This window comes from Phyllobates terribilis, unplaced genomic scaffold (genome assembly GCF_046119375.1).
Source record: "Phyllobates terribilis strain yellow unplaced genomic scaffold, ASM4611937v1 Scaffold_1__5_contigs__length_1240528914, whole genome shotgun sequence".
In the NCBI taxonomy this organism is placed as follows: domain Eukaryota; kingdom Metazoa; phylum Chordata; class Amphibia; order Anura; family Dendrobatidae; genus Phyllobates; species Phyllobates terribilis.
In genome coordinates this window covers 507,388,358-507,403,452 of record NW_027362761.1, presented here as the reverse complement: position 1 = coordinate 507,403,452, position 15,095 = coordinate 507,388,358, and the positions used below count along the sequence as shown (strand labels likewise).

The 15,095-nt window shown below is 45.7% G+C and overlaps 2 protein-coding genes across 4 annotated transcripts in view; one reads left to right on the top strand and one right to left on the bottom strand.

The window, feature by feature from the left end:
- Positions 1 to 11,181, bottom strand: part of SREK1IP1 (SREK1 interacting protein 1) — a 49,191-nt gene extending 38,010 nt beyond the window's left edge. Inside the window, exon 1 of one of the 2 annotated variants that reach the window (XM_073680244.1) lies at positions 11,046 to 11,181. In XM_073680244.1, coding sequence (XP_073536345.1) covers positions 11,046 to 11,058 — 13 coding nt within the window. In that variant the 5' untranslated portion in view covers positions 11,059 to 11,181. The remainder of the gene's footprint in view (positions 1 to 11,045) is intronic. The other variant, XM_073680245.1, reaches the window with a different exon arrangement.
- A 74-nt stretch (positions 11,182 to 11,255) lies between these two features.
- Positions 11,256 to 15,095, top strand: part of CWC27 (CWC27 spliceosome associated cyclophilin) — a 303,935-nt gene continuing 300,095 nt past the window's right edge. Inside the window, exons 1-3 of one of the 2 annotated variants that reach the window (XM_073680243.1) lie at positions 11,256 to 11,274; positions 11,374 to 11,475; positions 13,800 to 13,896. In XM_073680243.1, coding sequence (XP_073536344.1) covers positions 11,434 to 11,475; positions 13,800 to 13,896 — 139 coding nt within the window. In that variant the 5' untranslated portion in view covers positions 11,256 to 11,274; positions 11,374 to 11,433. Of the gene's footprint in view, positions 11,275 to 11,334; positions 11,476 to 13,799; positions 13,897 to 15,095 lie in introns of those variants that run through there. The other variant, XM_073680242.1, reaches the window with a different exon arrangement.

Genomic DNA, 15,095 nt, shown 5'->3' with positions numbered 1-15,095 from the left:
CGCCACGCTGTTCATTCTCTGGAGCGACAGCGCGCATGCTCGGCCGCCACGCTGTTCATTCTCTGGAGCGACAGCGCGCATGCTCGGCCGCCACGCTGTTCATTCTCTGGAGCGACAGCGCGCATGCTCGGCCACCACGCTGTTCATTCTCTGGAGCGACAGCGCGCATGCTCGGCCGCCACACTGTTCATTCTCTGGAGCGGCAGCGCGCATGCCCAGCAGCCACGCTGTTCATTCTCTGGAGCGGCAGCGCGCAAGCCCAGCAGCCACGCTGTTCATTCTCTGGAGCGACAGCGCGCATGCTCGTCCGCCACACTGTTCATTCTCTGGAGCGACAGCGCGCATGCTCGGCCGCCACGATGTTCATTCTCTGGAGCGACAGCCACGCTGTTCATTCTCTGGAGCGGCAGTGCGCATGCCTAGCAGCCACGCTGTTCATTCTCTGGAGCGACAGCGCGCATGCTTGGCCGCCACGCTGTTCATTCTCTGGAGCGGCAGTGCGCATGCCCAGCAGCCACGCTGTTCATTCTCTGGAGCGACAGCGCGCATGCTCGGCCGCCACGCTGTTCATTCTCTGGAGCGACAGCGCGCCCTCGTCTCACTCACTTCCCGCGCAGAGCATCAGGAGTGCTTCTTTTCCTCCCGGCCCCGTTGTTCTCTACAGTGTTCTAATGCGCAGCATGCCGGTCACAGTGAGTCACATCCATTACACAGTACACAGCAGGGACACATTTATAAGATTATCTCAGCACAGGAACATTTTATTTAAACAAACCTAATTGTGGAAGTTATTATTATTCTAAGATCTATTGATTAAAATGAACTTTTGTTTGTTGGAAAACTCCTTTAAGCGATAGGTCTCTGGATTAAATAATGTAGTCAACTATTGACCACAGTAGTAAAAATTATAACATATCGGTATGACGAAGGCTGAAAGGATATTGGTACAGCTGCTGTCAGGTAAATAGAAGGCTAGGAATATGTTCACATATACAATTGGAGCTTTCCTTACAAACACAGTGTGAATATAAACCTATTATCTGTAGTTATAACAGGGAATTGATAATAAAGCAACAAAGAGAGAAACCTCTCCAGGAGACCGATGTAAAGTACTAAAAGGGGTCACCCAGGCTTGGGACAAAAGTCTGCAATGTGACTGCAGACTGAGGAATGGTCACGGTACGCACGCCATCAGGATTCCTCAGTATTTCCAGTGTGAGCGGGGCGTCACGTGAACGCACGCATTTGATGTGAATACTTGCAGTAATATGCAGACTAGAAGTGTCCTTCATTCAATTCCCCTTATTGAGAGAAGTTGAACACGAGTAGTTGGGACTTAAAACATGTGGTTATGTGCATAGCTCACACTGGCACGATTCAGCAGTCACATAAAGAGACTACAGACTTGTCCTAAGCCTGGACAACCCCTTTAACTCTCCTCCATCCCGCAATGTTATCCTCTGGCAGCTGTTGTGGCTCTGGTTTTCGCATAAGTGTTGGCAAAGATTCTGGGTAGTGCGCACTCACAGCCCTCGGCAGTCCAACCATTTAGAGGGTTTGACCATAGGATCAATGGCAAGGTCCTAATGAGAGACCAATATGGGAGGCAGGTCAGCAGAATAATCATCGGGCTGAAGCAGCAGCTAATCACAAGTCTTCGATTTCTGACCCGGCTTTGTGCGACTACTCTTCTGGATTAAGAGAGAAGCATGCACTTGATCTCTGGGATGTGCAACACAAAAGGGCAGTTGCCCACCCATCAAGACTTCTGCAATCCCAGCACAATAAAGTGAGTAAATTAATTATTTAGAAATTGCTTTATTGTATTTTATTTAACTCCAGGAAAATTAAACAGATCATGTTCCCAACGTTTCGACCCTCAGGTCTTTTTCAGGAAAAATACGTATTAGGAGTCGGTCTGGGAATAAAGGAGAAACTGCGGTACCATGTATGCCGCTAGGAAAATAAAATACTAAAACGCAATTTAAAGATAATTACTTTATTCACTTTATTGTGCTGGGATTATAGTCGTCTAATCTTCTGGATTAACCGTATCACTACTGCTCCTGGTCTGACTCTTCTTCTGCCAGTGTCTCCAGGATTCTGATCTAGTTTCACTAAACATGATCAAAAGATTTGCAGGACCCTGATCCAGAAGCCATGTCAGTGGTGGCAGCCAGAGCTCAGCAGACCTCTTCCTATCTGATGGCATCCCCAACAACTCTACTGATTAGTAGGCCCGACATAACGCATGCATCGTACTACAATGATGATGTCACGCTAGGCCTACTAATCTGAAGAGGTTCTGGGGATGCCAGCAAATAGGAAGAATCCTGCAGGTCTTCCATACAGCAGCCACAGAATAGTGACATGGCTGCTAGATCAGGGCTTGTAAAAAAAAAAAATAAACAAAAAACCCCCCAAAAAACAGGGAGTACTTTAGATTCTGCTACGCAAAGAAGTCTGAGCCAAGTCTGACTGTGGAAGTCTGTTTTTTGAGCTGATGGATATGTACAGTGCCTTGAGAACGTATTCACACAACATCCACCCCCACTCCAAAACATTTACACATTTCCCCTTAAACCACTCGAGTCTTGCTTTAGTAGTATGCTTTGTGTCATTGTCTTGTTGGAAGGTGAACCTCCATCCTAATCTAAAATCACTGACAGACTGAAACAGGTTTAGCTCAAGAATATCCGTGAAATTTGCACCATCCATCTTCCCCTTGATTTAGACCGTTTTCCCTATCCCTGCTGCTTAAAAAAAAACATCCCCACAGCATGATGCTGCCACCACCATGTTTCTCTGTGGGGATGGTGTTCTTGGGGTGATGAGCTGTGTTGGTTTGGCGCCAGACATAGAATTTACCTTGGAGGCCAAAAAGTTCAATTTTGGTTTCATCTGACTACACAACACCTTCCTCCATATATTTGGTGAGTCTCTCACATGTCTTTTGGCAAACTGAAAACAAGCCTTACACACAAAAATTGTAAGTAAAGGCTTTTTTTCTGCCCACTCTTCCATGAAGGCGACCTCTATGGAGTGTACGGCTTATTGTAGTCACCTGGACAGATACTCCAGTCTCTGCTTGGGAACTCTGCAGCTCTTTCATGCCCTCATTCATTCCCTCCTTGCCCGGGCTCAGAGTTTTGGTGGGCAGCCCTCTCTTGGCAGGTTTGTTGTGGTACCATGTTCTTTCCTCTTGATGATGATGGATTTGATGGTGCTCCGGGGATCATCAGAGATTGGGAATTATTATTATTATTTTTTTTTTTTTTTTTTTTTTTTTTTTTTTTTTTTTTTTTTTTTTTTTATAACCCAACCCTTACTTAGACTTCTCAACAACTTTGCCCCTGACTTGTTTGGAGATCTCCTTGGTCTTCACAATGTTGTTTGATTAGTGGTGCCTCTAGCTTAATGGTGTTGCAGCTCCTGTAGCTTTCAGAAAAGGTGTGTATATAGTGACAGACTATGTGACACTTACATTGCACACAGGTGGACTTCCTTTCATCAATCATGTGACTTATGAAGGTCATTGCTCGAACCAGGAATTTTTAGGGGCTTCATCGCAAAAGGGGTGAATACATATGCACATGTCAATTTTTAGTTATTTGAACCCATAAATTTAATTTATGCCTATATTTTTCTCACTTTACTAACTTAGACTATGTAGTGTTGATGCATCACACACAAATCGGATTACAAAAATATTCAAACACAGGGTGTAATGTAACAAAATAAATAAAAAGCCAGGGGGGGCTGAATAGTTTCGCAAGCCACTGTATATTGACCACCATCTTTGAGAAGACCACCCTCCTAGAGCAACATTTTTCAATGCCATCTTGTACGGTCATGAGGTTTTCATTTTACACTAAATAATTCCAAGCGCTCCAGAAAAAATATAAAGGCAATATTGGATGGCACATGCTATTATGTCAAGACCAACACTTTGCATGACAATTAGTAGGTAGAGAAAGGACGGTGATGAATGAGAAGGACTCATTAATTTTTTATAGCAGTCTGTATGCACAGGATAGAAAAAACTAAATAACCTCCGAGATTACTTTTGAAAAAAAGCTTGTAGCATTAAAAATTAATGAAAATCGATGCAGTTTTTCAATCACCTGTGGAATATTTATGAAAGAATAACTGATACTTTCCTGTCTATCATCAATGTACATACACAACAGTATAATGCCTGTATTGTAATCCTTGGACTGACCGTCGGCTCTCCTGACCTGAGCGTCACAGTGTGATGCATTTCTATGCAGCATCACGCTCAGGTCAGGAGAGCCGACGGCCAGTGCGAGGATTGCAATGCAATTCTCGCACGAGAAATACGGCCGTCTGTCTGCCCTCTAAGTTAGCTCTCCACAACTATCCCATAATAGGTATGAACATGCCCCCACCATTCAGCCGTTATCAGCTCCGTATTGCATCACAGCCCCTATTCTTTTGAATATTCGTCGAGCTGCAGTACTCAGCAGCCACCACTACACAAGTGAATGGAGCGGTAAAGCTTCACTGCATGCACAGCTTACATATGGACGACAGCTGGTCTGAAGGGGGCCCAGTACTGGAGCCCCACAAATCTTACAAGTCATTATACAGGGAGGGCTATTTATATGGATACACCTAAATTAAATGGGAATGGTTGGTGATATCAACTTCCTGTTTGTGGCACATTAGTATATGGGATGGAGAAAACTTTTCCAGATGGGTGGTGACCATGGCGGCCATTTTGGATCCAACTTTATTCAAAATTGAAGGCATACTGAACCAGCATGGCTACCACAGCATCTTGCAGCGGCATGCTATTCCATCCGGTTTGCGTTTAGTTGGACCATCATTTATTTTTCAACAGGACAATGACCCCAAACACACCTCCAGGCTGTGTAAGGGCTATTTGACCAAGAGGGAGAGTGATGGGGTGCTACGCCAGATGACCTGGCCTCCACAGTCACCAGACCTGAACCCAATCGAGATGGTTTGGGATGAGCTGGACCGCAGAGTGAAGGCAAAAGGGCCAACAAGTGCTAAGCATCTCTGGGAACTCCTTCAAGATTGTTGGAAGACCATTTCTGGTGACTACCTCTTGAAGCTCATCAAGAGAATGCCAAGAGTGTGCAAAGCAGTCATCAAAGCAAAAGGTGGCTACTTTGAAGAACCTAGAATATAAGACATATTTTCAGTTGTTTCACACTTTTTTGTTAAGTATATAATTCCACATGTGTTAATTCATAGTTTTGATGCCTTCAGTGTGAATGTACAATTTTCAAAGTTATGAAAATACAGAAAAATCTTTAAAAGAGGTGTGTCCAAACTTTTGGTCTGTACTGATATATATATATATATAATAAGGCAGCACTACAGATAAATTCAAGGCTTGAGAAAGGTTGCCATTTGGGCTCAATAAAGTCCATTTTTCCTAAAAATGTAATTTATCTGGAGTGCTGCCTTCTTATATTTTTCTATTAAGATGCAATTTGAACAGGTTGCTTGGAGGCCTGGCACCCACCGTGAGTAAATGTGAAATGGTGCTGTTCCAGTATATATATATATATATATATATATATATATATATATATATATATATATATATATACACACACACATTTATTTTACATTTCTTTGCTGAAAATGAGGAGACGAGGGTATGATTGGTCTGTACTGTATGCTACTTACTTGGTGAATAAATAGCACTAGCATTCCCTATGGGAAGAAGACCTACCTATGATGTTCTGCTGAGAAACCTTGGCTGCTGGCATTCATGTGACGGCTACCTAGACATTGTACAGACCAAGTACACCCCTTCATGGCAGCGGTATTCTCTAATGACAGTGGGGAAGGTCATTATCTTTACGATATTTCTGAAAAATGCCAAACACTACAAAAGCGTACAGTAATGGTTTGAGAAACTTCACCCCAAATTTCCCAAGAACCTAATCTAATTGAGCATCTGTGGGATGTACTAGAACAATAAGCCATATTGGCATAGCTCCGAGACTGGTGTGTAAATTTTGCACAACTTAATTATGTGTTTTACAGCAGAATTCTAGAATTTTGGTCCCTAAATGTCTACATTTTTCATAAGTTTGTCTATACAAACTTTCATGCCAACTCCTGTGCGCCCACCCCTAGTTACACCTGTAGTGTATGGCCGATAGAGGCAGCAGAGATAAGGAGGGCTGGAGTCTGAGTCGTGGAGTCGGAGTCCATTTTGGTGAAGTCGGAATCGGTATAAAATGGACCGACTCCTAAAATATATAATAAATTGGGTACAGTAGCTCAATGCAGGATGTGCTGTAAATGTTTTCATAAGGGAAAGTTATGAAATATCCTATAAATGTCTGTTCTGTTCCTGATCTAAGGATCTGGGCTTTTAGTTGAGATGAATCTGTGCTGCACTTTATGTACACGCTCAGCAGTCAGGCAGGGCTGTGGAGTCAGAGGTTTGGCTTACCGACTCCATAGCCCTGGTGATAAGGACGTAATGTGGGCAAAATCCACTGCACCATAAATAGCTTGTTAAGTGACTGCATCATTGTCTAAAACAGTTGTTTCAGTAACGTACAGCTGACTGTAATGGCCGGGTGCTCTCGCAGGTGAATAATCTGTTTTCCAATAAAAACGTGCCTCCAGGTAGAATCACTGTCAGGGGCAACCCATCTGGCCTTAGTGATAACAACTGTCTCCTGTCACTGGGAAAGTGCTGCTATTTAGGCAATTCAATCATGGAAGCAAAGACATCCCCTTTTATTATCCCAGACACAGCCCAATGATTAGCACAATGGCTACATTCACACTTACATTTAGATAATCCGTTTGGCTATTCTATTTTAAGCAACAGACACAAAATTAAAGGGGTTGTCCACTTCTAGGGACATTTTTTTAATCACCTGACACATGAAGATCATGTATCAGACACTGGCTGCTGGTATGTCTGACTCGGAGACGCTATGGTGTTACTTTAAAAGCCGCCGGGGAACGAACCACACGTGACTCTAGCCGAAAAGGCCAGTCCCTGGTGGCTTCTCCCCACCAGCTACTAGTGACTGATCGGTCTCTCCCTGTAGACGCACGCAGGGAGAGGCCCATCACTCAAGAGGAGAGGGCAGCGAGAAGCTGCCAGGGACCTGTCCATCTGACTAGATCTCCGCGCAGATCTGTTCGCGGCAGCTTTCTTCTCTGAAACGCCGCACCTTTTCCGACTCAAACGTACATAGCTGAACTCATGTATCCAGCATCTGATACATGCTGCCCGTGGATAGGTCACCACTATCAGCTGTCAGGCTCCCTTGAAACGCAAGTATTTGGGGCTAAAAAATAAATAAATCACTTTTTTTTTAACTGAGGTTCATTAACCCCTTTCTGACGTATGACCTAATAGTACGTCATAGTGACCTGGGCCGATTGGACCAATGACGTATTATTAGGTCATGTGGTGATCGTGCCCGCACACAAGTGGTGCGGGGCGATCTCCGCCGGGCGTCAGCTGATTGTCACAGCTGTACTATGTGCAGGGAGCGGTCCCGCACCGCTCCCGGAACTTTAACCCCCTCCATGCTGCGATCGAAGTCGATCACAGCATTGCGGTGGCAAGGGGAGGTGATCGGGATACTCACCTCCTCTTCCGGCCTCCAGCGCTGTCTGTCGCGGCTTCGCGGCTGTTGCCATGACGACCCGATGTCGTTATGACAACATCCGGGTCACCAGACAGCAGGAAGATTCTTTGGTCATGCGCAGTGCATGACCAAACTATCTTCTCCCTGTGCAGCACTGACAGCCTGTATAGCACAGGGATGGTGCTGCATTCCTGTGCTATGCAGGCGATCAGAATAAAAAAAGTGAAAGTCCCAGAGTGGGACACAAATAAAAAAATAAAAGTCCAAAAAGTGTTAAAAAATGAAAAAAAAAAAAACAAAACAATTGTAAAAATATCTTAAAAAAATAATCCACCAAAAATAAAAATATAATGTACCCATCAATAAATATTATGAAAAACAAACAAAAAAACCCAAAAAAGTACACATATTTGGTATCGCCGCGTCCAGAACAACCTGACCTATAAAATGGTCCCACTAGTTAACCCTTTTAGTGAACACGGTAAAAAAGCAAACAAATAAACCCCGATGCTTTATCATCATACCGCCAAACAAAAAATGAAATAACGTGATCAAAAAGACGAATATAAATAAAAAATGGTACCGCTAAAAAGTCATCTTGTCCCGCAAAAAACAAGCTGCCAAACAGCTCCATCAGCCAAAAAATAAAAAAGTTATAGCTCTCAGAATAAAGCGATGCAAAAAAATATTTTTTTTCTATAAAATAGCTTTTATTGTGTAAAAGCGCCAAAACATAGAAAAACTATATAAATGTGGTACCGCTGCAATCGTACTGACCCGAAGAATAAAGCTGCCTTATCAATTTTACCACACGCGGAAAAACATAAAAAAAAAAATTCTGGAATTGCTGGTTTTTGTTTATTCTGCCTCCCAAAAAAAAAAATTGGAATAGAAAGCGATCAAAAAATGTCAAGTGCCTGAAAATGGCACCAATAAAAATGTCAAGTCATCCTGCAAAAAACAAGCAATCACATGACTCTGTCGGCCAAAATATGGAAAAATTATAGCTCTCAAAATATGGCGATGCAAAAACTAGATTTTGCAAAAAAATGCATCTTTTAGTGTGTGACAGCTGTCAATCATAAAAACTGATATGATTCTGGTATCGCTGTAATCGCACCGACCCGAAGAATAAAGTCGTCTAATCACTTATATCGCACGAGGAATGGCGTAAAAAATAAACTCTAGGATTAGGGTTGTGTTAGGGATTTTTTTTTTCACAAGAAAAAAAAAAGAAAAGAAAAAAGGATGACGATATGGCGACTAATGTTGAGCACAAGTGCTCGCTACTTGAGTTTGCATCGGGTGCTCGGGTATGCACTGAGTATCGCGGGTGCTCGAGTCTCTGCCCCATATGCTTCGTGGCCAAAAAAACTTGCGGGGATTGCCTGCCATGCACGATCAATCCCAGCATGTTTTTTTTGGGTGTCTAATAACCATGAAACATGCAGGCGGTGACTAGAGCATGTCACTCGAGCACCCGCGATACATGGTGCATACCCGAGTACCCGATGCAAACTCAAGTAGCGAGCACTTGCGCTCAAGACTAATGACAACTTATTCAATATGATGACCTAATGTTATCAAATTCTGTGTCGTACCTCTGGATTCAAAATGTTCACTATACACCTTGATAAAATCCTTGAGGGTTGTAGTTTCCAAAATGGGGTCACTTGTGGGGGGTGGGGGTTCCACTATTTAGGCACATCAGGGGCTCTCCAAACGCGACATGGCGTCCGCTCTCAATTCCAGCCAATTTTGCTTTTTTTTTTAAAGTCACACAATGCTCCTTCCCTTCTGAACTCTGCCGTGCACCCAAACACTGTATTTTCCCCACATATGGGATATTGGCGTACTCAGGAGAAATTGCACAACAGTTTTTGGGGTTCATTTTCTCCTCTTACCCTTGTGAAAATAAAAAAATTGGGGCTAAAACATTATTTTTGTGGAAAAAGCTTGATTTTTTTATTTTCACAGCTCCATGTTATACACTTCTGCAAAGTACTTGTGTGGTGAGCACTCTGAACCCCCATCTAGATAAGTTCCCTGAGGGGTCTAGTTTCCAACATGGTGTCACTTGTTTGGGCACATCAGGGGTTCTCCAAACGCAACATGGCGTCCGCTAATTATTTAAGCAAATTTTACATTCAAAAGTCAAATGGCGCTCCTTCTCTTCCGAACCCTGCCGTGCGCCCAAACAGTGGTTTTCCCCCACATATGGGGTATCAGCATGCTCAGGGGAAATTGTACAACAAATTTTGGGGTCCATTTTTTCCTGCTACCCCTGCGAAAATAACAAAAAAAATTGGGTCTAAAGTAACATTTTTGTGAAAAAAGTTAAATGTTAATTTTTTTCTTCCACATTCCAAAAATTCCTGTGAAGCACCTGAAGGGTTAATAAAGTTCTGGAATGCGGTTTTGAGCACCTTGAGGGGTGCAGTTTTTAGAATGGTGTCACTTTTTGGGTATTTTTTGTCAGAAAGGCTCCTCAAAGTGACCACATCATTTGAAGTCCTTAAAAAAATGGTTTTGCAAATTTTGTTGGAAAAATTAAAAATCGCTGGTCATCTTTTAACCCTTATAGCTCCCTAGTAAAAAAAAAAAAAGTTTGGTTCCAAAATTGTGCTGATGTAAAGTAGACATTTGGGAAATGTTATTTAGTAACTATTTTGTGTGACATATCTCTCTGATTTAAGGGCATACAAATTTTAAAAATTCCAAAATTTTCACAAATAAACGCAAGTGATATCGAAGAAATTTTACCACTGTCGTGAAGTACAGTATGTCACGAAAAAACAATCTCAGAATCAGGGGGATCAGTTGAAGCGTTCCAGAATTATTAACTCAAAGTGACAGTGGTCAGAATTGTAAAAATTGGCCTGGTCATTAACGTGCAAACCACCCTGGAGGGTAAAGGGGTTAAAAATGTTGCACCATTTTGATTTTTCAGGTTGTTTTCCTGCATATTCAGCTTTGATGTGGTCTGTGGTCATCAAGGAGCTCAGAAAAAAAGAGATAAAGAGTCAAAGTGCCACAAGACTAGCACTGTCAGCTCACTGACGGATTCTCAGTTAACTCATTCTGCAGCCAGGAAGAGATTGTACAAACACAGAGGATATGGGAGGCAATGGACACGATTTCCGTGTGAACGCACCGCAAGTTCAATGTAGATTTTTCTTGAGTAAATTCACACAGGAAACCCCGTGCCTTCCCTATGCTACAAGTCATACAAGTAGTGATACCAACTGCTGTGCAGGGGCCAGACCTGCATAGAGTTGTGGTCTCCCTTAGTTAGGGGAACAGAAGCCTCAACATTGATGAAGAGGAAGCAGAAAGTTGTCAGTAATCCTCCCCAGTGAGCAGCTGGAGCCATAACACACAAGCGGCACCTACACCGGGCTCCGCCATGTCAGCGCTCACCTGGGACAGCCATAGAGCCGGGCGGCCTCACACCACACCGCGCACCTCTAGAGGAAGGAACTCGCCACTAGCGGTAGGAACTAAACACACGCTAGCTCTGTTTCCGGAGGACGAATTTACACGGTGCACCGTGAACTAGTCCACAGAAACAACAAAAAATAGGGGACTACTTACACTGGACGAAGTTCTGTCACTTTGTTCTGCAGCGATATCTTTTATCCATGTTTTTGTACGTAAGCAAAAAACCGTGAAGCTGATTTATGATTCACCTCTGTGTTGTGCACTGGCGTGTATAGGAGTTGGCTAACCCCCTCCCTTTCCTGCACAGTGGTACATCCCGCCGTGTCAGGCTGCACGCGCTAGCTTGTTTTGAAGAATCTGAAGGAAAATGAGCAACATCTATATCCAGGAGCCGCCCACTAACGGCAAGGTGCGGGGGAGCCCGGGGCAGACCATGTGGGGGTGTATCAGGGGGATCAGTGCAGATATACCACTATCTCCCCCATTACTGCTTAGTGGGGGATTAGCGCAGTCACCTCTCCCCCTTCAGGGTAAAGTGGTCACATTTTATTCATCTAAAAGAGTCCCACAATAATCTCTGGGCTCCCAGGTGTAATCATGGGGGGAGCGGGCGGTTTGGCTGCCTGGTGAGGCTGCAGGGGAAATGGAAGGTTACTTTGTGTCCATGGAAACCAACAGTGTATCCAGAAGGGAGGCCCCATCATATCCATGTGGTGACCAGGCTGATAATGGGGTCCTGACGTCGCCCCTCACTGCTCCAGGATACGATGGTGACGTGCCCCTAGTGACGGTCACAGGTGTGATGTCATCATGGGCGACACGTCATCGGGTCAGGGGTGAAACCCTGGAGCAGCAAGGATCACACCGTCCTCTATTATATTTAGATACCTGTGAAAAGACGACCTGGAGCCTTTGGCTCTGCTCACACCACTGACACCTAGCGCCTCCGTTAAGGGTGGACTTAAAGGGGTTGTCTGGTCCTAAACTACAAGTCTCTCTCTCAGTGACTGGAGACTTGTGAATCCTCACAGCACGTGCACTGCGAGGATCATGTGACTGCAACCAGCCACACTCCGACTAGACGTGTCCAGCCTTGCTCACTTGAATTGAGCAAGGCTGGGTCCGTCTGGTTGGAATGTGGCTGGGAGTATGCAAATCTTTTGCTTGCAGTCACATGACTGCCGTTCCTGGCGCTGGAGAATCCTCACAGTGCGCACGATGTGAGGAATCACAAATCTGCAGTCACAAAGAGAGATTGCAGACTTGTACTTTAAGGCCACGGCCCCACTATCAGTATTTGGTCAGTATTCGGTCAGTATTTTTCTCAGGAGTGGGAACCAAAACCAGAAGAGGAACAATCAGAGAAAAGGTATAATTGAAACAAGTCACCAATTCTGCATTTATCACCCATTCCTGGTTTTGGCTCCCACTCCTGAGAAAAAATACTGACCGAATACTGATAGTGGGGCCATGGCTTTAGACCGGACAACCCCATTAGATGCACACTGCACAAACCATGGGCAGCAGGGATCAGAGCCTGGCTGCATGATTGCATTCAGGTATGTTGTACTCTGGAACGTTGCGGCATTTCAGAGAAAACATGGTTTTGAAGGATGACCAGGGACTATTGATTGTGGCTGACTAGTTCAATTCAGTCGCCTGCCGATTTCTCTCTACCTCGATCCCTTTGACTGACAGTTCTTTCCCTTTGTATATATGAGTGGAGGATTGCGCACTGGTTCTCATTGGGTTTGAGATCTGGGGAGTTCCCTGGCCATGGACCACAAATGTCAATGTTTTGTTCACTGAGCCACTTCGTTATCACTTTTCCCTGATGACATGCTCTCCATCATGCTGGATAAAGCATCGCTCATCACTAAATTGCGCCTGGATGGTTGGGAGAAGTTCCTCTTGGAGGAGGCTTAGACCCCATTCCTTATTCATGGCAGTATTCTTAGCCAACATTGTGAGTGACCCCCTCCAGGGATGAAAAACCCAGCAGACAAATGTCAGTGTATCTGCACACACGGCAAGACAAGGCTTTTGGAGGCTGCCTGGTGTCAAAAAGGGCAGCAAAAAGCCTCTCGTCTCCAAGAAAGCATCAAGGACAGACTGAGATTCTGCAGGAAGTACAGGGATTGGACTCAAGAGGGCAGGGTACAGTTATTTTCTCTGATCAAGCCCCCTTAAGACTGTATGAGACATCTGGAAAAATAATTGTCCATAGAAGAAAAGGTGAGCGCTACCATGAGTCCTGTGTGTGCCAACAGTAAAACCTCCTGAGACCATTCATATGTGGGGGCTTTTCATCCCTCGAAGGGGCTCACTCAACATTTTGCCTGAGAATACTGCCCTGAATAAAGAATGGGATCTAAACATCCTCCAAGAGGAACTTCTCCCAACCATCCAGGAGCAATTTGGTGATGAGCAATGCTTTATCCAACATGATGGAGACCGTGTCACAATGGAAAAGTGATAACTCAGAGGCTCAGTGAGCAACACAGAAATTTAGATAACATGGCAGGAAACTCCCCTGATCTCAATGGATGTCATGTGAATATACAGATTCTTTCCTATATGGGTGACTGATGACGTCACTAATAGCAGGTATTATTCTGCCCAAGTGTTACCTGTTACATTCATTACCAATTGTTCGAATGCTCATGCGGCGACAGCTTGTCCCCACCCCCCCCCCCATACCTTTTCATACCATTTATAATTCATGTATTGTAGGTTCTACTGAAAACAACGGCTGGAGAGATTGACATCGAACTATGGTCAAAAGAAACTCCTAAAGCTTGTAGGAACTTTGTTCAGCTGTGTTTAGAAGGTAAGAACGGATATGATGGAATATGTGGATGTGATGTAGATGTTTCATTCTAGCTTAGCATTGCCCGCCATGGGTGGCTGGGGTGTAGACCTCGTGGCCAGTCGCATCGTATTGTCTTTGCTCTTATAATGTGGTGTCACCTTTTGTAAACTTTTGTCAGTGTTCTCTATTGAAGATCCTGTAATGTATTTATGCCCCTATATGTTGCAGGGACGCCGTCTCACGTTGTCCAAAGAAAAGTAGAGCTGAAATCTATGGTGCATATTGCAACGAATATATTGGAGTTTGTCAGTACAAAATGACTGTTCAAACAAAGCACAGGTGCTAAGTGCCCACCAACTAATTTTGATAAATGGAAAACTGGTATCTGGAATGACGTACTGATCTTCTAGGCTATTCAAAGGGCTCTCCAATGCCTGTGCTGGGCCCGCTTCCTTACCCTGCGCCGGCTGCTGGGCCCGCTTCCTTACCCTGCGCCGGCTGCTGGGCCCGCTTCCTTACCCTGCGCCGGCTGCTGGGCCCACTTCCTTACCCTGCGCCGGCTGCTGGGCCCGCTTCCTTACCCTGGGCCGGCTGCTGGGCCCGCTTCCTTACCCTGGGCCGGCTGCTGGGCCCGCCTCCTTACCCTGCGCCGGCTGCTGGGCCCGCTTCCTTACCCTGCGCCGGCTGCTGGGCCCGCTTCCTTACCCTGCGCCGGCTGCTGGGCCCGCTTCCTTACCCTGCGCCGGCTGCTGGGCCCGCTTCCTTACCCTGCGCCGGCTGCTGGGCCCGCTTCCTTACCCTGCGCCGGCTGCTGGGCCCGCCTCCTTACCCTGCGCCGGCTGCTGGGCCCGCCTCCTTACCCTGCGCCGGCTGCTGGGCCCGCCTCCTTACCCTGCGCCGGCTGCTGGGCCCGCCTCCTTACCCTGCTCCGGCTGCTGGGCCCGCTTCCTTACCCTGCTCCGGCTGCTGGGCCCGCTTCCTTACCCTGCTCCGGCTGCTGGGCCCGCTTCCTTACCCTGCTCCGGCTGCTGGGCCCGCTTCCTTACCCTGCGCCGGCTGCTGGGCCCGCTTCCTTACCCTGCGCCGGCTGCTGGGCCCGCTTCCTTACCCTGCGCCGGCTGCTGGGCCCGCTTCCTTACCCTGCGCCGGCTGCTGGGCCCGCTTCCTTACCCTGCGCCGGCTGCTGGGCCCGCTTCCTTACCCTGCGCCGGCTGCTG